This window comes from Salvelinus alpinus, chromosome 26 (assembly GCF_045679555.1).
Source record: "Salvelinus alpinus chromosome 26, SLU_Salpinus.1, whole genome shotgun sequence".
Classification (NCBI taxonomy): domain Eukaryota; kingdom Metazoa; phylum Chordata; class Actinopteri; order Salmoniformes; family Salmonidae; genus Salvelinus; species Salvelinus alpinus.
Window position 1 is genome coordinate 17,078,168 of NC_092111.1, and position 26,999 is coordinate 17,105,166.

Genomic DNA, 26,999 nt, shown 5'->3' on the forward strand with positions numbered 1-26,999 from the left:
CCTCTGTTCTCGTCCCAGCTCGCCGAGTCCAGCGTTCCCTCCGCTCAGGCTTTTGTCCAACGTTGTGAGCGCACCTGGAGGAGGGTCAGGTCTGCACTTTGCCGTTACAGGGCGCAGACTGTGAGAGCCGCCAATAAACGTAGGATTAAGAGTCCTAGGTATTGTCGCGGTCAGAGAGTGTGGCTTTCCACTCATAACCTTCCCCTTACGACAGCTTCTCGCAAGTTGACTCCGCGGTTCATTGGTCCGTTCCGTGTCTCTCAGGTCGTCAATCCTGTCGCTGTGCGACTGCTTCTTCCGCGACATCTTCGTCGCGTCCACCCTGTCTTCCATGTCTCCTGTGTCAAGCCTTTTCTTCGCGCCCCCGTTCGTCTTCCCTCCCCCCCCCCGTCCTTGTCGAGGGCGCACCTATTTACAAGGTACGGAAGATCATGGACATGCGTTCTCGGGGACGTGGTCACCAGTACTTAGTGGATTGGGAGGGTTACGGTCCTGAGGAGAGGAGTTGGGTTCCATCTCGGGACGTGCTGGACCGTTCGTTGATTGATGATTTCCTTCGTTGCCGCCAGGGTTCCTCCTCGAGTGCGCCAGGAGGCGCTCGGTGAGTGGGGGGGTACTGTCATGTTTTGTCTTTGATCATCATGTCTTGTCCCTGTGCTTCCCTCTGCTGGTCTTATTAGGTTATTTCCCTCTTTCTATCCCTCTCTCTCCCCCGCCCTCTCTCGCTCTCTCGCTCTCTCTCTCTATCGTTCCGTTCCTGCTCCCAGCTGTTTCTCATTCTCCTAACTACCTCATTTACTCTTTCACACCTGTCCCCTATTTTGCCCTCTGATTAGAGTCCCTATTTCTCCCTCTGTTTTCCGCTTCTGTCCTTGTCGGATTCTTGTTTGATGTTTGCTGTTCTGTGTCCTTGTTCCGCCCTGTCGTGTTTTTGCCTTCTTCAGATGCTGCGTGTGAGCAGGTGTCTATGTCAGCTACGGCCTGTGCCTTCCTGAAGCGACCTGCAGTCTGTGGTCGCGTCTCCAGTCGTTCCTCTCTACTGACGAGAGGATTTCAGTTTCCTGTTTTGGATTTACCTATGAGATTATCCAGGAGTATCATTGTTTGTTTAAGACTGGAATAAAGACTCTGTTTCTTTTAAGTCGCTTTTGGGTCCTCATTCACCAGCATAACACAAACTTTTATACTCAGGCCTCCCTTCCAGCATTGGGAGACATCCATGCTACAAATATTGTCCTGAAATGTGCCTCTCAAGATAACGTTTTGATGAGTCAAAACAAAACAAGGAATATAACTTATAAATGTATAGCACTTTGTGACATCTGCTGAATTTGATTGATTGATTGTGAGCTTAGTTCAACTGTCATACCCCATCAGAACCCAAAATATGAGCTTGTTTTATAGTGTAGTAAACAAGGACAATATAGCCTCAAAACATGTTTAAAACTATACTTTTGATGTGCTGTAAGTTACATCCACAGCTCTGTCTGCGAATTTGAGACTGGTTACATTGATCCAGCCCCATCCATAAGCTTTTTACTGAAACAGGGGCGGGGATTCGCTTAGTTATTCTTTCAACTGCTGATTGCCGCTTGAAATTATCAAAGACTCAGAGAAAATATAGCGAAAAATATTATTATAGTCTATATTATAGTATCCTATAAATGGACACTATCCCGCCCACCTCTCGTGCACTATTTTTAAAGTGTGTGTGTGTGCAACGTGTATGAGCGTGCGCCTACGAGAACGCGGAAAAGAGTTTCATTCAATGGGACTAAATTCAATGGGCAAAGAATTTGACCTTATCATAATTGGGCAGACAACGATTAAGATAGCCTATACGTGCACTTGGTAGCCTAATACATTGCACACGCAAGCGCTCAAACGCTCCACCTCTTCTTGCCTCCCTCTCCCACTCACTTCGGCTCGTGTGATATACCCATATTTCTATGTAGACAACAATTTACATGCATTTATATTTATGTCCTTTACTCTATCGTCGAAAATGGCCTCCAACGGAGATGGACTGAGTAAATTTTATACATTGCCGTTGTATTTTCTCAGTTAACGGTTCCTAGGCTTTGCCCAATCATTATGTAGCCGTTTTATTAATGGAATTTCTACTGACGAGATTGAAAGTGCTGAGAGCTTGCTCTGGGTGACTCCGATGTCTTTAGACCATGTCCTATGTCTCTTCGCAAGGTAAGATAGCCAGATATTTAACATCTCTAACCATCTCTAACCCTCTGGTTGCCTCATCACCCACAAAGAGTGAGGAAGTGGCACAGTGCAGGTTGTGAGATTGTGTCGGCTGTATAATTTTGTAAGGTATGAAATCGTGTTGCTTTGTCAACTGGACTATTGGATTTGCTGTTAACAGTGGTGGCCAAATGTTGTGCGTTTATGCACTGTATATGAAGTGTTACTGTAGTATGTTTTTTTAAAGGACGTCTTCTTGACTATTTCAGTTGACGGAAACACTGAACGCGTGACTAGTTGGTCCTGAAATACTCTGAGATCATTATACAGCATTAAAAGTACTTGATGTTCTAATAGTGTGTATAGTTCAGTCACTATTCAATTATTGATACGACATTTATTTTTTTATTATCAATGCACAACCTGACCCTTTCTACAGTGCACTTGTCATTTGTAGGGGGAGGTGTTAGCCTCAGGGTATCTTACTAAAGCCTACGCCAGCCACTGCACTGCACACACAGTGTATTTTTAGATTTCGAAATAGCCCAACGGTGAAGAGTTGTGGAATTGAGGTGAGAATATTTGGAGCAGAGGGTCATGGGAGTTGGAGTATTACACCAATGAGTTGAAGTCATGGGAGTTTGTGTTGTGCATAGCCCCAAAACATGAAATCATGTATTATTTCTTAAATATGGATATACACAGGATCAAGCTGAAAAAGGTTTGTGTTATAGCTTTGAAATTTGGAAGTCTCAATGTTGAACTGTTAATCGGAACTGTGTATCTGCCTTGGATTAATTTCCTGTTGTAAATATATTGAGATCTTATTGTCACTAGACTAATTGGTTAATCACCCTATTAAGCAAATATATAATTAACAGACCTTGTATATATAATGTTAAGGCTCATGCTAATACTGTGATGGAGTCAGGGTTAACTACACTCACACGGACCGTGAACATACACTGAGGGTACAAAACATTATGAACACCTGCTCTTTCCATGACATAGCCTGACCAGCTGAATCCAGATGAAAGTTATATGACCCCTTATTGATGTCACTTGTTAAATCCACTTCAATCAGAGTAGATGAAGGGGAGCAGACAGGTTAAAGAAGTATTTTTAAGCCTTGAGACAATTGAGACATGGATTGTGCATGTGTGCCATTCAGAGGGGGAATGGGCAAGACAAAATATTTATGTGCCTTTGAACGGGGCATGGTACTGTAGCAGGTGCCAGGCGCACCGGATTGATTGTGTCAAGAACTGCAACGCTGCTTGGTTTCCCTTGTGTATCAAGAACGTTCCACCACCCAAAGGACATCCAGCCGACTTGACAAAACTGTGGGAAGCATTGGAGTCAACATAGACCAGCATCCCTGTGGAACGCTTTCAACATCTTGTAGAGACAAATTGAGGCTGTTCTGAGGGCCAAAGGTGAGGGGGGGGGGGGGTGCAAATCAATATTACAATGGTGTTCTTAATCTTTTCTACACTCAGTGTATGTTTGAAGCAACTTAGGCTGCCTTTACACTGGCAGCCCAATTCTGATTTGTTTCACTAATTGGTCTCTTGACCAATCAGATCAGATTTTTTGGTAACGTTTTTGCAAAATATCAGAATTGGGCTGCCTGTGTAAGTACATCCTTAAGGCTTATGTTAAAAAAAATTGTTAATCCATAACACAATAAGGAAATCAAAAGGCCTTGCTCAGTCAGAACTCATTTGTTTAGTTCATAAAAAATATAACATTAATAATCTCAAAGTCCATCTCAATCTTAAAGTCTGAGTACTCCCCTCCACAAAATAAAGCACGAAACATTTACCAGCTTAGCTTTACCGAGAACGGAGAACATTTGTTATTTGTAAACTGAAAAATAATAGTTTTGTTTCCTTAACATTTCAAATAGCAAACATGCAACTTCACACACATGTTTTGACATTCTGTAGACATTCATCTGAATATAGAATGATCTCAGTTTATCAACCGAATTGTCAAACAAGTTCGATTTTTTTTCCCAAAAGCATTTTGATATTTTCTGGATTTATAGATGACTGGAGACATTAACATTACTGTATGTGCTGTAACTCAATCATTGAGCTTGTTGCTGTAATGCACAGGTACTTCCTTGCGAGTTTGCTAAGCTTTGAGAAGTTCCCTTCGACCCTTAGTGTTTCATAAAGTGTATCAGAAAATATCATAATTATGGTATGTGTTTTTAGGGTTTTCATCCTAAAACCACTCCTAACTCAGAGACGGGTGTTGAAATATGTTATGAAACTGTTTGACAGTTCATTAGGTGTTACATTTTGATTTTGGGTAACACTTTATTTGAAGGGTACTTAATAATATAAGGACATCTTAAAGCAGTGGTATTCAAACTTTTTCAGCGAGGACGGCATTTTTTCAGCAAGAGTTTCTGGGGAACACATTTAGTCCCCAATAATTTCTTGTGACCCCACCCCAAATCTAATGTGCCAACCTTAAAATCGTTAACCTTCGATTTTTACCTTTTTACACTAACCTTATCAAAATGAAAAGAAACCAAAAAATACTCAATGAAATTGTATTTTTTTCTTTGAAGTCTCGGGCTGGCAGTCTGTGCCAATGTATCCTACAAACACCGCTTTGAGGGCATTTTCAATTTTATGCAACGGATTACCAACATATTCAAACAATGATAGACATATTTTGATTAAAAACGTTATTTGATGAATTTATTCATACTATTTAACCCTTCCACAAGATATAGCCCCAAAACAAATCTAGGGTTGCTACCCAAGCCAGCTGGTCGTTCCTTCTATCGGTTCGTTTGCCAGAGACACGACTCAGTCGTTCAGTCTTTTTGTTCTGTATCTATGGACGCGCCCCAGTCATTCGTGGCTGGCAACATTCTTATCCCTTGCTTGCTAGCTTGCCAACTACGGCTAACTTACAGTCATTTCAAAAAGTGCAGCCAGAATAACAGCAAAGTAGCTGCATTTGAATTTGTTTAAGCTGTTTTCTAGTGACATTTATTTGGATGCATCCATAACAATGAGCTAATGACATGCGTTTTCGCCTGGTGTAGAAAATGTGTTCACTCGTCAGGACACTGTTGTTCATAGGAGCTAGCCAACACAATCACTTCAAACTGAAGCTGGAAAGACTGCAAACTAGTTGCACTTTGTTTCAATTTACCTTTTTTCAATTGACATTTCTTTGTAATGTATATGTCCATAAAAATTATGCCAGCTAATTCATGATTTCGACTGGCTGTGAAACACTGCCTGTCTGTCTGTTTTGTCCCGACACATTCATTACTAAAGGACAGCTGGAGATTGAATTTGAATCTTGAAACAATGTTGCAAATGTTGGAGAGGCAGACAGCAAAGTTTATACAAATCTCTGCTGTTGAAAACTAAATGTTAGTCTATGAGAATGTGACATAATGTCTAGATGCTTTTTATAGTGGAGATCAAGTTTATAAATTACTTGGCTGGGCTGGTGAGACAGTGGATTGTGCAGTCAGATGGAACAGAGTAAATAGGCATTTTAACGTCATAGATTCAGCCGTTGGTGACTTGTGGATTATAAACTGGTTGCTCGAGCCCTGAATACTGATTGGCTGACAGCCGTGGTATATCAGACCGTATACCACAGGTATGACCCACATTTTCTTTACTGCTTTAATTACGTTGGTAACCAGATTTTAATAGCAATAAGGCACTTCGGGGGTTTGTGGTATATGGCCAATATACCACGGCTAAGGGCTGTATCCAGGCACTCTGTGTTGTGTCGTGTGTAAGAACAGCCCTTAGCTGTGGTATATTGGCCATATACCACACCCCTTTGTGCCTTATTGCTTAAATAGACACCAGCTGGAATGCGGTTTTAACCATTTAGCATTCAGGATTAGACCTACCTCTGGATAAGAGCGTCTGCTAAATGACTTAAATGTAAATGTAAATGTACCCGTTGTATAAAAATGAATAGAGGACGTGTACAGGAAGCCGCGTTGGTTGGCCATTTTTGGGAGGGAATTTTGACTGTGGACTCAGAGCCTCGTAGCTATGTCACAATGGGATACCGGACTATCAACTCTCAGCATCTGTGGACTCTGAATTATTCTAAGACAATTAGTTACTCACCCTGTGAAACAAACCCAGTGTGTTCCATTTCAACTAGAGAGAAATGGAAATGTAGTTTGGTCCTGTGAGATGCAGAATATAGTAATCTGTCCTCGATTCATAGATAGGCTGAAAGGAATGTAATAGCCCTTAGGAAATGCATCATCACTTCCCTGGCACACACCCCAACACACCCACCCATTTACTGATACAGTAGCATGCACACAAAAAGAAACAGTTTCATGCATACACTCGGAGTAAGTAGAAGGTTGCCAGTGTAAATCCAGGGCTGACTGAAGGAATCTGGCAGGTGTGAGGCGGACGGTTACTAGTGTTACTGAGTGAGTTCAGACACGGGTACCCATCTAGTGTGACCACATTTAAAATACCCATCTGGAACAACAGTATGATTTTGTGGGACATTCGCAGGACAGTGTCGCCTACTCATACCAGTCATTTGATCTCAATCAGTTTCATGGGAATATGCATTTATATCTTCTTGAATTACTGTTTAGTGAACAAATTAGAGCAGGATGTTAACAAACTATACTCTAGCCTTCAGCCTTCCTGTATTTTGTTTCAATCCAAGTACATTTTGCCTAGTTGCCGCATGAGAAGAAAAACATCCTAAGATCTAATGAGAAATTAGGTGGTGGTGTTGATGTAACGTTATACTAAGCTATTATATTTGTTTATGTTATGTAGAATACCAATTCATCATTATGTGATCTTCCAAGACACTGATTCAGATTTGGTCTAACTTTACTAAAAGAGCACCATTGTGAGAAGTGGCGGAGCGACACTCCGGTGTCCTCCAGCAGCCCTACAATCCCTGCTCCCACTGCACCAAACAAGCTAATTGAAGTGCACCTATCCTATTTCTTTGCCTCACTCAAAATTTTGTGTTGAAAATAAGACACCACGTGTGAATGTTTTATCAAAATCTGGGAATATTTGGCAAAGGATTATTACTGGATGATAAAACATTTAGGAAGGGTGACTTTTTTTAAAAGTTTGATAGAATGACCTTATTTCTTTCAGTCTAATACAGCTATTTACTTATGCCTACTTCTGTAGGTCTTCATCCAAAGCACGTTTTTTGTAAGTAGTTAGTTCTAACTGTCCTGTTGAAGTTTAACTGGAATTTAACCTAAACGGATTTGAGAAACGTGATTAGTTGACAATAGGCCTATGATATTGGCCGACCTCTCATCTTGCGCTGCACAGAATATCAAATTTCAACAACCCCCTGAGAAAGAAGTGTTTAACATAACCAGTACCACATCCTTAAGATATATACAGTATCTTGTCATAAGCTGACTCCAAGAGACAGGTTGGAATGTCTGACTCAAATATGGGACAAATCCACTTTTTTTCTAAATTAGTGGTGTTTGATTTTGTTGATCAAATGTGGGACATGATTGTTTGGTTGAGGGAACAAAGGGACAAAATGCATGGGACTGTCCTGCACAAACTGGGACATGTGGTTACCCTAGCCACATGTGGTGTGTTTTGTTGTTGGTTGAGAGTGATATGTGGTATGCGTTGTAAATAAATAATTGTGTAATAAAACAAATAAAAAATAAGTTAGTTAATTATCATTCTTGATACAAAAAAAAGACATTAAAAAAAGGGCACTGTTTCTGAGATTACTTTAATCCCCGGTGAATGGCGGACAGTTGCTGGACTGTAAATAACGAGTGTGTGTAGAGTATAAACTGTGTGAGTGGCTAAGAAGAGTTGATCATCAAGTGACGAGACCAGATAACGACATCTATACCAGCAATTCTAGAGTTACTGTGTGTTCAGAGTAGCTATTGAGACAGTTGTATTGTGTGTCAGAGTAGTTTTGGGCTCGTGACGAAACGTCATCTGGCTTGCGCTCTGTTTCCTACCACTGCACTGAATACGGACCGCTCTTGCATGCATTTGTTACTCCCGCTCCCAGAACTCACACACACCCACACACAGACACAGAGAAGCACAAGGACTGCACTTGCTCTTGTTCATCTAGTCCCGTTGAGGGACGAAGCCCTGCAACATAGTAAGATAATTGTTACATTTCAGAGCTTTGAATAATAATGAGTGGTACTCCAGGTTTTTAAAGGTTGCAACCAGGTTATACTTTATTGAATGTTTATATTTTTTCTGATGTTGGATTACTGAGTTAACTATGAGTTAATGAATTCTAGTTCTCGTGCATGATGCCATACTGATTGGTTTTGTTTCTGAATTGTATTGCACCATACTATTTGTGTTTATTCTGAGTTATATGCCTTACATTTGATTCCAGTCTAAAGAGTTATATTTCTGTATATTACTGAATTAAGCCCAAAGGTAATTTGTACTGTAAAAATATAATACATTTTCCAAATACAAAATATGACAATTGCCTTCCTTTGGTTATTTTTGAGTATTTGGTCACCCCTTTTTTACATGCTACAAAGCTCAGTTACTGTAGGGACACAGTAGGGGGGTTACATTAGCTAAATGATTCGCATGATTCGCTAGCTAGCTGTTGTGCTAGCTAAGTAAAGTAAAGACACTGCATTTGCTCTCGGCAGCCAGCTACAGGCAGCTGCTTCATGGGAAGCCATTGTGATTTAATTATAATGTTACTAGCTACAGTGGCCAGATAGCTGGCTTGGTAAAGCATTTAGTGGTGTGCATTGTGCTGCACTTACTACCACATCCGTTTTATATGAAGTCTGTGTGACTGTCTTGCTCAGTTAGCAAGCTAACGTTAGCCAGCTAGCTAGCTAACTAATACGTCAAGAAAACTTGCTCAAGAACAAAGATGTAGGCCCTATTATGCAGCTCTATTGTTTTAGTTACAACAATTCTGATGAAAAGAAGGTGGATTTGACTGGAAAAAGTGCCCTATTTTTTCATTTTTCTTGTCACTCCTGTCGGTTCTCCACATGTAGGTTTGTGCCATCTGATTGGCTCAAAGTCAAGTTGTCGGCCACTGCCGACTATTGTGATTGTACAAGTAGAAACAACAAGTTCGTCGTTACCATGTCAGTGCACAGGAGGTACGTATTTTGTTCTAGTAAGAGAAGGAATGGCCTCCTACTGTGATCTATCGGCAGTCAAATTCTCGGTGTGTTTAATACTTAAGGAGCCATCATGACCTGCATTAAAATAGTTTGAAATCTTTCAAATATTTGAAAGAAAACAATTACTATTTGAATTCAAGTCTGGTGCCAGACATCCACTACTGCCATTGTGGCCTTGAGCAAGGCATTTAACCCCTAACTACTACAAGGGTAGTGCTCTGAGACTGATCCCAGCCTGTTGTTTGTTGTGTGTCAGGAGGTTGGATAGATTGACAGTTTCCGTTGTAGAAAATATTCTACAAAACGTATATTTTGAAAACTGCTTTTCACTGATAAATGTGTTATGAATGTTGTTATGAAAGATACTGCAATACTCATAAAGGTATCATGCCTGGTCATGAAGGTGTTATGAATTCCTTATTTACAGTGCCTTCAGAAAGTATTCATACCCTTGACTTATTCCACATTTTGTTTTGTTACAGCCTGAATTTAAAATTGTAAATTTTTTGAACCTTTTTTTACAAATGTATTGAAATTAAATAAATAAATATCTCATTTAGGTAAGTATTCACATGCCTTAGTCAATACATGTTAGAATCACCTTTAGCAGTGATTACAGTTTTGAGTCTTTATGGGTAAGTCTCTAAGAGTTTTGCACACCTGGATTATACAATATTTTCACATTATTCTTCAAGCTCTGTCAAGTATTTTGTGGATTGTTGCTATACATTTTGATGTCTTGCCATAGATTTTCAAGCCAATTTATGTAAAAACTGTAACTAAGCCACTCAGGAACATTCAATATCATCTTGGTAAGCAACTCCAGCAAATATTTGGCCTTGTGTTTTAGGTTATTGTCCTGCTGAAAGGTTAACGTGTCTCCCAGTGTCTGTTGGAAAGCAGACTGAACCAGATTTTCCTCTGGGATGCTTAGCTCTATTCTATGATGCTGAGCTCTATTCCATATATGTTTATTCTAGAAAACTCTCTAGTCCTTGAATATGACAAGCATACCCATAACATGATGCAGCCACCGCCATGCTTGAAAATATGAAGAGTGGTAGTCAGTGATGTATTGTGTTGGATTTGCCCCAAACCTAATGCTTTGTATTCAGGACTTAAAGTTAATTTCTTTGCCACATTTTGTGCAGTATTACTTTAGTGCCCTATTGAAAAACAATGTTTTATTCTGTACAGGCTTCCTTCTTTCACTCTGTCATTTAGGTTAGTATTGTGGAGTAACTACAGTACAATTTTGTTTTCTCCTATCACAGCCATTAAACTCTAACTATTTTAAAGTCACCATTTATCACGACTCAGGATATGACCCAGATGCAGACACAGGAGGCGGATAGTACAGTTCTCAATAATTTATTATAACACGGGACAAAGGGCAGGTCGAGGACAGGCAGGGGTTCGTAATCAGGTCAGAGTCAGGCAGGTACATGACGGCAGGCAGGCTCGGGGTCAGGGCAGGCAGAATGGTCAGAACCGGGAAAACTAGGAAACAAACACTTGAGAAACAGGAAAACAGGAACGCACACTGGTAAGACCTGACAAGACAAGACGAACTGGCAACAGACAAACAGAGAACACAGGTATAAATGCTCAGGGGATAATGGGGAAGATGGGCAACACCTGGAAGGGGGTGGAGACAAGCACAAAGACAGGTGAAACCGATCAGGGTGTGACACCATTGGCAACTTGCAGGGGCATGTATTCATGGATGCCAAGGGAAGCCAGGCTCGCCCCCAAAAATGACCAAGAAAAAAATGAATAAAACATACAAAATCTTTTTTCTTTTGTCTATCGGTGTTTCATAAATGTCCTTCAATTCGCAAGAGGCTGAATGTATCTCACCGGCGAAAGCATCCAAGCGAACAAACAGCGCCCCTCTGTCTCTGTATGTGTATGCCCATCTATGTTGTCTGGTCAAAAAGAGTATGACATTGTAGCTAAATGCTGCCCTTGGCGAGCATTTGGCCTCCCTTGATAAAAAATGAATTAAAATAATAGCCAATCAGCGTTGAGCTGGTACTGGCACACAAAAAATGACGTTTTAAGGGAAGACAGTTTGATTTGGCTTCAGACCAATCAAATCACATTAGAAGCCAAATGTCATTGACATAACTTGAATTGTTGCATCCTGTTGTGTCATTGTCCTCCGGTGGCTAGCTAGCTAAAATTGGGTGACTAGCTTTCCGAAATTAGCCATTGATGGGGATAGGGATTTGGACTTGTGGTTTTACTCAATTCTCCGTACATGCCAATGATTATAACGGCGATTCTGATCCAACCATGAATTCATACATTGTGCCCCTGGCCTGAGAGGATGGCAATTCAACATGTAGCTAGATGTAGTAATGTTAGGCTAATGTTAACTAGCTGGCCTGGCGCATTGTTGCCCATGAAAGAAATTTAGGCTAGCGAGCCAGCATTTTAGCCAGGAAGCCTATGACAACAAAAACTAAACGTGTGTATGACAGAGCCATAGACCGTTTAGGCAACATGAGATGAAGATGGCATTGGTGTTCCTCTACAAGTAGGATGAGTCAACATGTTTTTTCTACTTACACACACACACACACACACACACACACACACACACACACACACACACACACACACACACACACACACACACACATAAATCAGTACCATGGACAGCCATCATATTTAGATGACATTGATTGGACTAAATCGTTTTTGGTATCTTTTAGTTGTCACTGCATTAGACTAAGCATGCGGGATTAGATTATGTTGAAATATTGCTGGAATAGTGGAGGCATCGTCTGTTTTCTTTGCGACTTGCAGTAACTCCCTGTGGTTCTAAATCTATAGTGTTTAGTAGTCTGAAAATCTCAGAAACATTAACTATCTTGACCATGCTGTAGGTCATGTAACTGTTTGTTACATGCAATATGTTGGTCTCCGGTTTTGTGATGAAACAATGGTGTGGTTGAATTTATTCTGCCACTGTGTCTTCTTATTGTCTCTGCCTTAGGCCTATATATCATGGTGTCAAGGCATATGAACTAACAAGTTATAGAGCAAATTACACAATTATCACAACACATAGGTTGTAATATGTATATATTTTTGGGTCTTGGCTTCCCTGGTGATTTTACCCACATACCGATACTGGCCTCATGGTGAAATCTCTGAGCGGTTTCCTCTCCGGCAACTGCGTTAGGAGAGACGCATGTATCTTTGTAGTGAATGGGTGTATTGATACACCATCTACAAAATAGGTGCCCTTTTTTACGAGGCATTAAAATACCTCCCTATAATCTGTGTTTGAAATCCACTGCTCGAATGAGGGACCTTACAGATAATTGTCAGTATGGGGTACAGAGATGAGGTAGTTATTCTAAAATCATGTGAAACACTATTAGTGCACATATATTGAGTCCATGCAACCTATTATGTGACTTGTTAAACAAATGTTTACTCCTGAACTTATTTAGGCTTGCCATAACAAAGGGCTTAAATGACTCAAGACATTTCAGATGTTCTTTTTTAATTAATTTGTAAACATTTCTAACAACATAATTCCACTTTGGCATTATGGGGTATTGTGTGTAGGCCAGTGACACACGTTTTTAAAATTCAGGCTGTAACACAACAAAATGTGTAAAAAGTCAAGTGGTTGAATACTTTCTGAAGGGCTGTATTTATTTTTTCAGTTTGCGGAAGTTTATATCTGTAAATAATAACCATGTTAAACTATATAAAAACATCTTTACATTCGTACACTACCAACCCATTTTGACATGTTTAGTGTTGGAGTGATAGTTTACACTGGACCACATGACTATAATGTCACCTGTAGTTGTTTTTAATCATTTTTTATAACATATTTTTTTATTAATGCATTTTTAATGCATTAATGCTTCCGATGACAAAAATAGTATTTTTTGTTGGTTTTTCAGCTTTTTTGTTACATATACAGTACCAGTCAAAAGTTTGGACACGCCTACTCATTCAAGGGTTTTTCTAAATGATTTACGATTTTATAGAAGAAGAATACATAGAAGAATACTAGTGAAGACATCAAAACTATGAAATAACACATATGGAATCATGTAGTAACCAAAAACAGTGTTAAACATATCAAAATAATATTTTATATTTCTTCAAGATTCTTCAAGGTAGCTACCCAAATTAGCCAGTTCTAATGTATCCACAATATTCGCAATCTCTTTAAGTGCTGAGGGTGATAGTTACCACCAAAGCTCACACAGTCATTCATCCCACATACAAACAGTATGCAGTAAAGGTCTTCACGGGTCCCTCAGAACCTGTATTCTGACCCTACCGGGGTTCCAAACAGGTCTGGGTCCAAAATTCAAACGTGTCCCTCCAGTCCAGGTTGGTTCCTGTTTGACTTTCTCTGGTCTATGTAACTACAGTTGATATACCCAAGTGAACCTGACCATGGCTCTCCATAGCCTATATCCTATTTATTTTTTAAGGCAAAGTTTTTGACAACAGAAAAGACTAGTGTCTGCCAGAACTGATTTTAGGGAAATAATCTATATACATGCATCAGTTGACACTGCACCTGTTGGACACTTTGTATCATGGCATGTTGAGACTTGATGCCCCTCACACATACAGTACGGGTCAAAAGTTTGGACACACCTACTCATTCAATGTTTTTTCTTTATTTTTTACTATTTTCTATATTGTATAATAATAGTTAAGACATCAACACAATGAAATAACACATGGAATCATGAAGTAACCAAAAAAGTGTTAAACAAATTAAAGTATATTTATATTTGAGATTCTTCAAAGTAGGCACCCTTTGCCTTGATGGCAGCTTTGCACACTCTTGGCATTCTCTCAACCAGCTTCACCTGGAATGCTTTTCCAACAGTCTTGAAGGAGTTCCCACATATGCTGAGCACTTGTTGGCTGCTTTTCCTTCACTCTGCGGTCCAACTCATCCCAAACCATCTCAACTGAGTTGAGGTCGGGTGATTGTGGAGGCCAGGCCATCTGATGCAGCACTCTCACTCTTCTTCTTGGTCAAATAGCCCTTACATAGCCTGGAGGTGTGTTGTGTCATTGTCCTGTTGAAAAACAAATGTTTGTCCCACTAAGTGCAAACCAGATGGGATGGTGTATTGCTGCAGAATGCTGTGGTTTATTTGCAGCAATTCGAGCACGAAGGCCTGATTCACTCAGTGAACTTAGCTGTCATCAAGGCTGTCATCAAGGCAAAGGGTGGCTACTTTGATGAATCTCAAATATAAAATATATTTTAATTTGTTTAACACATTTTTGGTTCCTACATGATTCCATATGTGTTATTTCATAGTTTTGATGTCTTCACTATTATTCCACAATGTAGAAAATAGTAAAAATGGAAGAAAACCCCTTGAATGAGTAGGTGTGTCCAGACTTTTGACTGGTACTGTATATATAACTGGTAAATGTACCTCTGTTCCTTGACCCAGACCAGCCATGGTTCTTATAACCTCAGATCATCCCAACTACACAGTAAATCAAGGATAGTTGAAATCCCAATGTTAAAGAAATTTGGCTTAAATTGACTCTACTGGGAGTTATATTAACCCTCAAGAGACCCTGAAGTTAGTGTTGACCACTGGAGTTGATTGGGACAGAGTACTTTTAACTCCATTAAGAGTAACCAGAGACAGGGAGTTAAATCAGATGTGATTTTTTAAATTGTTTGTTTCATTATCTGTTTTTTGCATGTACTTTGATTGTTTTTGATTTCATGCTAAAAAAAAATCTAAACTAATCCAATCTTTAAGTGGTTGGATTTATAGCAACAGTTAGTGAGATAGTTGTTCCAGTTTACATGGTGTGTAGGTAGTCTCCAAATACTGTATTTTCTTCCCTACTATGACATGTATGGTAAATGCAAATTTGGGGAAATGTAAAAGGGCTGGATAACTTCCTGCAAGTTTGATTCCAATAGAGATTGGATATTACATTGCAAACCACTATAATGTTACAAATTAAGAAATATTTAAATATAGCTTTACACCCTTATAACTCAAAGGACGTCAACTGAAAGAGAAATGTACTCGGCTGGAGTTGATTGTTAATGCAAAAATAAAAAAAAATGTAAAAGATTAAAAATGACACTTAAATAGAATTTGGAGTTCAATTTAAGCAACTCTCGGAGAGTTGGATAATTCCTCCAGTTATTGTCGTTTGAATACCAAAAATATCAACACCTTGACCAGAGTAGTTTTAATGCAAAATGCGGGTGGGACGCTATAAACTTCCCAATAGTGTTACATTTGACTCCATAAAGTTGAACGAACTCTTGCGATTTTACTGTGTAAGTTAAGTTGCTATACCAGGTGCCAAGGGCCAGACCACAGAACTTGGTACAACAGCTTTTAGTTTTCACATTTTCTTGGTCTTGGCATAATCTCCAGAATTTGTTTGATTTAGAGTACTTTATCCAGATAGAGGAGTTCAAGGCTAAAGCTACCCTTTTCAGGTCTGGATGACAAAGCCTTCATGTTTTACAATGATGGTGGGCATTTATTGATATTTCTGTTTTTATGCAGCACTGTAGTTGTTTTAAATGGATCAAATATGCCTCCCTTTGGAAAGAAGTATTCAAACATCAATGGAACATTCCGGTTAAATAAAATATATTCCATAGTAGTCCATTGTGTGCAGTGGCTTTTGTCTTGGCCTTGTATTGTTTTACACAAGCTCTTTCCTGTTGCTAATCTGGCCACTTTCTTATAACCTTTTGTGAGTATGTCAGATCGCTACTTTTAAACATTACTCTGTCCCAGTCTGTTCCACCCTAGCAGTCATGTAGTAGAGCAATGGATGTATTCAGATGTACGCAGGTCTTTTGAGGCTAATGTATTGACGAAAGTCTATACTTAGCTGCAGATGACCTCTTGATTTAAACTCCCTCAACTCATTAACAACTAAGTGAACACAATCAAGTGCTGTGGTTCCCAATGCTGCCAATAAAACCTGATTCATGTGGCCTGGCCATTGGTCTTGGTTACTATATAAAGACCTACAACTATTACCAGGTAGACTCCACATGTATGCTATTATTGTTCAGAATAAGAAGTGTGTGTGCACGAGGTGAAGTGGTGAAGTTTGTGAACAAACACATTAATATATATTGCTATGGGGGGGGGGGGGGGGGGTTGATAGAATTCCAGCCTTGGACGGTTGATATGTTTTGGCACGATTTTCCATTAATGACTTCAATGGAGCATTTCTACTTCATACCCCGTTAGCGTTAGCATGGATTTGACCATGGTTGTGATGTGAATTAGATCAATTGTTTACAGGTGTGGGGGTGTGAGGCTGTGAGAGCAGTGTGGACAATGCTGTGGTGCTGAAATGGTTTGAACTCCCTAGACACTGGGGAGCACTTAAGGACAGCGGCATGGTGCTGAAGTGGGTCAATCCACTAGGCGGCATAGGTATACAGTACCAGTCAAAAATCTGGACACACCTACTCATTCAAGGTTTTTTCTTTATTTTCTGTATGTCGGACAGACACGATATTCATTCAAAAGTGTGAAGTGGAATCTGAATTCCTGATATCACTTTATATTAAGTTACTCTATAAACAATGCTGAAGCTACTACAGTAACAACATTGCACAACATAATAAAACAATTTACATAATTAAAAGAATCCCCATCAATCCACTGCATCCGGCCATAACGCACATCCACAGCTGCGGTGAAAGGTGGCAGAGCCAGAGCAGTGTTTATCAGACCATGAGCCTTCCCGAAAATCGGTCTTCTCACGAAAACGCCTGTAGTGTCCGAACAGTTTGGCCTAAACTATCATGGCCACTCCATTGAAAGATGAGACTCTAACAAACACGATGGTGTTCTCCGTTTTGCTCAAGGACGTGCACAAGCCTTTCAAGCCTCGTCTGAAGGTCCCGGTACCAGTTTTAAAAAATTATGGAAGTATATATGGAGATAGTTTACTGCCTAAAATAATAGGATAATTACATGAAAAAAAAATCTCGGGAAAAAATGTATTATTTCTTATATCTCTCAGATATAGGACAGACACGTCACAACAAACTTCTTTAGAATCTGTTATTCACTGTGTTTCTATTGGCTAATAGCAGTAATGCCAAATTCAATGTTTTATCCCCCCCCAAAAAAATATTTTTTTGATACCTTAAGGGGTCTTAAAATTCAAACTCAAATAGCTAAGTGATCCTTGTTATAACCAGCTGAAAACAAATCCATATGTTAGTTTAGAAAAATTGAGAGAGTGGGAGAGAGTGAAATGCAGGGAGTGAAGGGGAGGAAAGGGAAGGAAATAGGGACAGATGGGTAAAAAGAGAGGGGGAGGGGTAAGCCATAAGGAAAAAATATGATTGTTTCATAGTCACAGAATAATGTTCCCAGTGTGTAGTGGTCAAGGTTATCACAAGCCCACACAAAACTACAGTGGTGGAATATCTACTTTCTACTTTTGGAATCTGCAGGGCCTCCTACATACTACATGCGATATTGTACATTTAAAGACTATAGAGGACAAGAGAGGGAGGAGACTAGTCACTTGTTCACGTTTATCAGGGTTGCCATGGAGACAGTGTGGGCTTCACTTAAAAAATAGTGCCCTTCTTTCCTTTAGTTCCTCCCCCTTCTACTATCTCTCTCTTCCACCTTTTCCACTGTCAATGGTTCACAAACCTCAATTTCCCCTTTAGGTAGCTAGTTCTATCAGATGTTCTCTTCTCTTCCTCTCCTTTGGAACGCTAGCCCTATCCTCTCTCGAACCCATTTTCCTCTTTCCATTTCTCTCTTCATCCTGCTTGGAATCTCTCGCTCTATCCTTTGCAGATCATCTTTACCTCCAGCAGTCCCTTACAGTCTATTCTTTTCTCAGTTGCCATGGCGACGTGCTGGAGGTGTGTGTGTGAGTGAGAGCAAGCGAGCGAGTGAAGGAGTGGGTGTTGCGGAAGTGACATCGCCAGAGCAAAATTTTAGCTTCCTGTGCACTCCTTCTCTATTTCTGGATGTGCAACTTTAACAGTGCACAAAATATGACACACAGTCAAATTGTATATACAGTATTGCATTCTTGTATGAAAATCACCATACCTCCAAGTAGGTGGATAATAATTGTGTTGCTTGGCTATCCTCCCAGCACAATGAATGGGCAAATTACAGAAATGGTTCTCTATTATTATTTTTATCATTGTCATTGCACCAATGGAGAATTAACACAGAATTGAAATGTCACATACCTTTCGATAAACATCATTAGGTTTGCTATATTGCCAAATACAATACACAAGAGTATGTCCGTTTTATTAATGTCAATGTTGTAGTTTTTGTCGTGCATCCCTGTCTCCTAGATTTGAGCACACTGCTGTGGTACGTATAGTCTTATTGCGTAACATTAAAGGTGCACTATTCAGCCTTTAAAAAAAGTATTTATCTGTAGTATTTGAAGAATGCTGCTTAGTCTACTACTTCTGTACTTTATTATAACACCCCAAAATAAATGGTGCAGGGATGCGTGGTGGTGTTCAATTGTTTGTTTTCATCTACTGAGAAAGACAACTAATCGTGAAAGAGGATTAGCTGTTTGTATCTCCAACTTGCCAGTAAACAAGCAACTTATTATATATAAAATGATATATTATTAGTAAGCCTTGTCCGAGCCAGAACAGCCCACTTGGTCAGGAGCCAGTTTCTGTATCATGAGGCAGCACAGATATATATCAGGTCTCTTACTTTTTTGTCAAAAGACACCGCTGTCTTTCTATCTCATGGAAGTTTCTGAATTGAGGACAGGTCTATTTTATTTTCAGGACAATCAGTAGACCTGATTGCCAACTCTATTTATAACAAGTAAAAAAATGGAAGCTCTGCTGCTACCTCCTGGTGAAAAAATAAAGTATTATTTTTCTGGCATTGTCAATTGTGCTATTGATCCTAGCTGCTGTGCTGTTCTTTTCCTATATAAAAAAGTTAATTCACTAATTCATATTTATCTCATTCTAAGATGGAAGGTGTGCCTCCCCGTTGTCCTCGCGGCCCCAGACCCCTTCCAATGGGCTGGCTTATGATTCCCCCGGTTGGAACCTACGCCGCTCGATGAGAACCGGGAGTCAGCGCTACATGTTTGACCAGGAGGAGGTAGGATGAATACCTACATCTTGTTCACCAGAGACAAACACATACAGGACATGGCAGACAACCACAGTCCTGCTGATTTTCATTTCTCCCTAGCTCTTAATTGGTCAGTGAATGTATTTGATTGACTAGAGAGTCTACCTGATGGGTTGAGAGTCCACATTGATCACTGATTTATTTACCTACAGGTACAGTATATTTGGAAAGTATTCAGACCCCTTCAATATTTCCACATTTTGTTATTGTTACAGCCTTATTCTAAAATGGATAAAATAAATGTTTTTCCTCATAAATCTACACACAATACCCAATAATGACAAAGCGAAAACAGGATTTTAGAAAGATTTTCAAATTTATAATTTTTTAATAACAAAAATACCTTATTTACATAAGTATTCAAATACTTTGCTATGATACTCGAAATTGAGCTCAGGTGCATCCTGTTACCATTGATCGTCCTTGAGATGTTTCTAGAACTTGATTGGAGTTCACCTGTGTGGACATGATTTGGAAAGGTACACACCTGTCTATATAAGGTCCCACAGTTGACAGTGCATGGCAGAGCAAAAACCAAGTCATGAGGTCGAAGGAATTGTCTGTAGAGCTCCGAGATAGGATTGTATCGAGGCATAGATCTGGGAACCAAGACGGTCCCCAAGAACAAAGTGGCCTCCATCAATCTTAAATGGACAAAGTTTTGAACCACCAAGACTCTTCATTATGCTGGTCGCCTAGCCAAACTGAGCAGTTTGGGGAGAAGGGCCTTGGTCAGGGAGGTGACCAAGAACCCGATGGTCACTCTGACAGGGCTCCAGAGTTGCTCTGTGGAGATGGGAGGAACTTTCCTGAAGGACAACCATCTCTGCAGCACTCCACCAATCAGGCCTTTATGGTAGAGTGGCCAGACGGAAGCCACTCCTCAGTAAAAGGGTCATGACAGCCCGCTTGGAGTTTGCCAAAAGGCACCTAAAGGACTCTCAGACCATGAGAAAAAAGATTCTCTGGTCTGATGAAACCAAGATTGAACTCTTTGGCCTGAATGCCAAGCGTCACATCTGGAGGAAACCGGGCACCATCCCTACGGTGAAGCGTGGTAGTAGCAGCATCATGCTGTGGGGATGTTTTTCAGCGGCAGGGACTGGGAGAATAGTCAGGGTCGAGGGAAAGATGAACAGAGTATAGTAAAGATAGATCCTTGATGAAAGCCTGCTCCAGAGCACTCAGGACCTCAGATGGGGGCAAAGGTTCACCTTCCAATAGGACAACGACAAAAAGCACACAGCCAAGACAACGCAGGAGTCGCTTCGGGACAAGTCTCTGAATGTCCTTGAGTGGCCCAGCCAGTGCCCGGACTTGAACCCAATCGAACATCTCTTGAGAGACCTGAAAATAGCTCTGCAGCAACGCTCCCCATGCAATCTGACAGAGATTGAGAGGATCTGAAGAGAAGAATGGAAGAAACTCCCCAACAAGAGGTGTGCCAAGCTTGTAGCGTCATACCCAAGATGACTCAAGGCTGTAATCACTGCCAAAGGTGATTCAACAAAGTACTGGGTAAAGAGTCTGAATACTTATGTAAATGTGATATCATTTTTTTTTTAAATAAATTTGCAAACATTTGTAAAAACCTGTTTTTGCTTTGTCATTATGGGGTATTGTGTGTAGATTGATGAGGAAAAACACGAATTCATCAATTTTAGAATAAGGCTGTAACGTAACAAAAGGTCAAAGGGTCTGAATACTTTCCGAATGCACTGTATATGGGTATGGTGCACTAGGTTAACACACCTAACCCCTGTTTGGATTGGAGTGTTGTCCCTAACCAATAAAGGTACCATTTAGATCATTTGAGTAACCAGGCTAGGTCCTACTTTTTTCTGTTACTGAACTTTCAGGGCCAAACCGTATTAAAGGTGATGTGTTTAAACTTTATAACGCTACTAGAGAGTCCATACACCAGGCTACCTAGGTCTTTATCAGTCTCCGATTGAGAGACAGGGGCGAAAAACGAGGTTCCGCAGTGGGCAGCTAATACAGGTTGTATTGAATGTGGTGTCGAATGGGCAGCCAAATTCTGATATTTTTACAGCACTAATTGTCTTTCATCTTTTCACCTATCACACCAGAGCTCATGCAGAGCTGGTCTGATTGATCAAAATACCTTTGAGTGAAAAAAAGATCAGAATTGGCTGCCTGTGTAAACGCAGCCATAAGAGCTGTACATCCACATTATATCCCTAGCGCAATTATTTATTTTAAGTTCTGTGTTTCCATTAGGTCCAAGTGGGGGTATTGAATTATTTGGTTAATATGAGGTGTCTCATCAAGTGGGTAAGAGCAGATTTAAGGAATAGCTAGTATAAAGAACAGCAAGCATGTTATTGTTTGATACCATTTTGATGTATTTTTTTCTTTATTTTCTTTACCCCACTTGAATACTCCTATTTTACAACCCTTATATGGACTGATGCTGGAAATTAGCGCAAGCTAATGCATTGATGATGCAATGCAATGTATCAGTGTTTTGTTAGTTCCGAGTAGGAAAGTAGAATTGGGCAGATTTGTGGAATAGGTCACGGCCCCATCAATAACAGGGAAGCCCAGAAGTGAGAGATGAAGTCCCAAAACTAGCCATTGGAGGGAGACATTATTCAACTTTACAATGTGGTATTCCAAAATAATCGTTCCTCTTCTTAATTGATATGGCAGGTACTCTTACAAAGACCCCCCAGTCAGGGAGACACTTTTTTATTGTAAATTGAACCTGATCGTAATCATACACAGGTGATTCATATGAATTGTTTGAGGGTTAGGGTTTTCTATGAAAATGAGAGGAATTCCTCTACGTATGTAACCTTTTCCTTTAGTGTGTATCTGGATGGGATATGGGATTACATTAATCTATTGATCTGAGAACATAGTGTACAAGCATTTAATATAGTTCATTATTAATTATAGTCATACAAAACATCCCCAATATGTTTTTTACTCCCTGCACATACTGGGGTAGTGCACTTAAAAAAGATGTGCAGTACTGTACCTCTGAATAAAGGAAAAAAGCTATTCAACTTACATTTAACTTAGTAGATCTTAAGTCAATTGGAATGGCAATTTGTCATTGCTAACGTTACCTGAGCTCAATTTTTTTGTGTTTTCTGCTATTTACTATGGTACAGTATCACAATGTGAATATCATTTCTCTCTCTAAACTTCAGCACTTTCTGGTGATGCAGTTACCAGTGCTGGCTCATGTCACCTGGCTGGGGAAATACCTGTGGGAGAAGCTATTTCAGACCACACACTCTTGTCGTTTCACTGTCCATTAGCCAAGGGCTCTTTGCCCCAGCTAACAGCAGAACCCACTAAACATAATGTACAGCAGCTCTCCAAGTTCATTGAGGTTGTGCTGAGACATCTACTTTTCTCTCTGTGGTATGTCAAACAACTGTATATAGTCAAATGAACTCAATGAAATATGTGGGATGGAATAATTTAATTCAGTGCAATATTTGGGAAAATGTTACAATTTCAACGAATAAGAGAAGCAACAAAGCTAGCATTTACAGAGAGCATAGGGGACATAAGAATGGCTCACAAATGATGTAATATGACACTTATTACAGTATGTGCGGCATGGTTTTAGAGGTCACAGTAACCTACAGTATATGATAAATTCATATTTTCAGAGACAAGGTCAACAAGCCTGATTTTGAAGAGATATTGGCAGCTCTGAAGTTTACATAGTTAAAGTGACTTGAGTTTCCTCCGGTTTCACGATTTCACAATTGGAAATGATACATCGCTGATGGTTAGTAATATGATGAAATACAACACAAACATTAAAGGTATAGTCTGGGATTTTGAAATCTTTACAATGGTAATTTAAATGAATGGATATTTATTTACCAATTGATTCCTAAAGAATATAACTTATAAATGCATCATGAGCTTAGCACAACATCCGTTCTATATAATAATCCAAATAAGGTGACATTGTTTACAAGCAACACACATATAAACAATCAATGTATATTTTTTTAAATGTGTAAAACGATAATGTGGATGTCAGTCTGTGCTGTTTAAGAATTTGAGAGGGTTTACATTTCCCTATCCCCATCCCTCAGCTGTATACCAATGCAAGTGGCAGTTTATTGTTTTATTAAACACCAAATTGTAGCTGTAATGCCAACCTATTCACTTTGTTAACTATTTGTTTCACATAGAGACAAAGTGCTTCTGGGCAAGGCTTTGCGTGTTGAAAAGCAATTTGACCTCTCACCTCTGTAAACCACATTGGGACTGTGTTGTGCTAGCCTTTATTTTAAGTGTGGGTGGAAAATGCCCCTGGTCCTTGAGATGCTCAACTCTCAACGATCTGGATTTCAGTAGGGGAGGTTTTCAGTTTATTGCTTTATTATGTTAAATACACAAATATCAAGTAATATGAAGCTAACTCTGAAACATTTACACCAGTGAAATTGACGTAAATAAATACAAATAAAAAACATGTAGCTTTGTTACAAAACTTGTCACGTTCCTGACCTTATTTTCCCTTATTTTGTATGTATTTAGTATGGTCAGGGCGTGAGTTGGGGTGGGTTGTCTATGTGTGTTTTCTATGTTGGGTTTTTTGTGTTCGGCCTGGTATGATTCTCAATCAGAGGTAGCTGTCTATCGTTGTCCCTGATTGAGAATCATACTTAGGCAGCCGGGGTTTCACGTGTGGTTTGTGGGTGTTTGTTCCTTGTTAGTGTTTCGCCACACGGGACTGTCATGGTAGTTTCATTTGTTATTTTGTATCGCATATTGTTTTCGTGTCTATTAAATTACCATGGAAACTAACCACTCTGCATATTGGTCTGATCCTTCTCGCCTCTCCTCGTCCGATGAGGAGGACGACATAGACTATCGTTACACAACTAACTTTTTCTTATACATGATATGCTCTGGTTTGATATGATCATTTAGCATAAATGAAATGATCCATAGTTTAAGATCCTGTGCAATCACTTTTTTCTTACAGGACAACAGCTAAACAAAGTGAGGCTTTAGTGCCCAACACAAGTGATTTATACAGTATGTAGGAAAAGTGCTAGGAGGAGCGATGGTCAGGCGTGGAGTGACCAAGGCACAATCTTTAGAGATGTGTTTTCAGCCGGACCTTGACCTATCTGACCTCCTGTTCTTACCTTAGGTTCACCCTTTACTGATGCATGAACGTCGCTCAGGCTCTCAGCGCAGTGAGCGCACCAAGCTGCTCCGAAGGACAGTCAGTGTGCCGGTGGAGGGGAGAAATCAGCACCCCGAGATAGGTATGTAGAACCCATACCGAAAAGATTTGTACTGGATTGCAAAGTGCAAACTATGTAAGTGCATTGCAGTTCAATAGCACCAATTCAAATACATAGTTTTTTTTTTCTTCTGGATATCTGCAAGCTCTGGTTTGGTACATCCATCCTTGCATTTCCCAAGCCATTGTATTTGTTGGAGACAAATGAAATACAGCGCTATGAAAGCATACTGTTGGTTACCATTCTTTTTTGTACTCCTTCTCTGTGCCTTTTTATGTGTCAGTGAAATCAAATTATATATTATAAACCCTCAGTAGCACACATCTCGAATACAGTAAATAAGAAGTGCCCACTTGCAGTTTAAGTACTGTAGTCTTTTGTTTTGTAAGTGATGCATTGACGTGATGCGCTATGTCAAACAACACTTTGACGGTATTGGTATTTGTCAGCTTCAAAATATTATAAGTATTTTTCATTATACTACTATACTACTACCACAAAACACCAGAAAACTGCCAAAAAAGAGTAGAACCAGCTCACCTGCTTTTACGCTATGATTTACCTATGAGATGTTCAATGTTTCTTTTGAAAAAAATAATTCAAAAGGAATAGTTTCACCATATTAAAATGAGAGTTCAGTTCACATAACAGGGTTGACCTTAAAATGAGGGACAGACGTAAATGAATCACTAATCACATGAAATAAATAATAATCTTCAGAAATGACTTTGTCAAAGCAATAAAATAAGTAGGGCTTTACAATGATGGTGAAAACTTGGAGAAATGTCAGGATTAAGCATGTTAAATCTTCCTGGAAATCACAGAGGGTGCATGGAGGCACATTTCAAAATGCTAAACTTTTGCACTTAAGCAAATCTGATTTATTGAATTATCCATGTGGTCTATATTAAAAGGGCACTTCATTGAATATAAAGGCTTTTAAAATGCAATATTGGTGCACAATTTCTACTTAAAATATCAAAGGGACACAAAAGGCACTCATTTCATGGAACGACACTGGTACATTTGGATATTCTGAATTGGAGATATTTGTAAAAAAGTTTTCAGATTTGTCTATAGTGCCCCATGGAATTGGCTGATGGTGTGCAATGTGCAATTATGATCATTAACACTTTTTCTAATTCAACAGTACTTTCGAGTGGATTTCACAGTGGGACTGCAATATGTAATCATATAATTACTGATGAAGGGAATAAGTCATTTTCCCACATCAACATTTAATGCTGGCTCACAAATTAGTGGTTCACAAATTGGTTCACAAATTCTTCACTTTTAATTGTCCTATTATTCTATGTCGATGAAATGTGTACATTTTGCATTATGATGTTGACAGTGAGAGGACGTTTCTTTTTATGATGTTGTGACACCATGGTCAGGTGGTACAGTATGTTACCTTTTAAGTTTTCACTCCCGGGTGGCGCAGTGGTCTAGGGCACTGCATCGCAGTGCTAGCTGCGCCACCAGAGTCTCTGGGTTCGCTCCCAGGATGGGCTGGGTTCGCTCCCAGGCTCTGTCGCAGCCGGCCGCAACCGGGAGATCCGTGGGGCGATGCACAATTGGCATAGCGTCGTACGGGTTAGGGAGGGTTTGGCCGGTAGGGAGGGTTTGGCCGGTAGGGATATCCTTGTCTCAGTATGTAAAAAAAAAAAAAAAAAAAAAAATGTAATAAAATGTATGCACTCTACTGTAAGTCGCTCTGGATAAGAGCGTCTGCTAAATGACTAAAATGGAAAAATGTAAATGTTATGATCACCAGAATATAAGTTTACAACAATTATGACATCAAATGCCACATTTTGCCAACTGGGTACTGACTACTAACTGCTAGCTTGATGCTGCAGGTATATAGTGGATGAAACCATAACCACCCATTTAATATCAAGAGTGTGGTTATTATTTGAAGTTGTTGCTTCAGGCCTTTGAACATTTGGTCCCCTGATAAACTCAGCAAAAAAAGAAACGTCCTCTCACTGTCAACTGCGTTTTATTTTCAGAAAACTTAACATGTGTAATATTTGTATGAACATAACAAGATTCAACAACTGAGAAATAAACTGAACAAGTTCCACAGACATGTGACTAACAGAAATGGAATAATGTGTCCCTGAACAAAGGGGGGTCAAAATCAAAAGTAACAGTCATTATCTGGTGTGGCCACCAGCTGCATTAAGTACTGCA

The 26,999-nt window shown here is 39.7% G+C and overlaps 1 protein-coding gene across 4 annotated transcripts in view; it reads left to right on the forward strand.

The window, feature by feature from the left end:
* Nucleotides 1-1,785: 1,785 nt before the first annotated feature.
* Nucleotides 1,786-26,999, forward strand: part of LOC139554836 (ras/Rap GTPase-activating protein SynGAP-like) — an 85,988-nt gene continuing 60,774 nt past the window's right edge. For 2 of the 4 annotated variants that reach the window (XM_071368000.1, XM_071368001.1), the window contains exons 1-3: nt 1,786-2,202; nt 19,379-19,512; nt 24,704-24,821. In XM_071368000.1, coding sequence (XP_071224101.1) covers nt 2,181-2,202; nt 19,379-19,512; nt 24,704-24,821 — 274 coding nt within the window. In that variant the 5' untranslated portion in view covers nt 1,786-2,180. The remainder of the gene's footprint in view (nt 2,203-19,378; nt 19,513-24,703; nt 24,822-26,999) is intronic. The other 2 variants (XM_071368002.1, XM_071368003.1) reach the window with 1 other exon arrangement.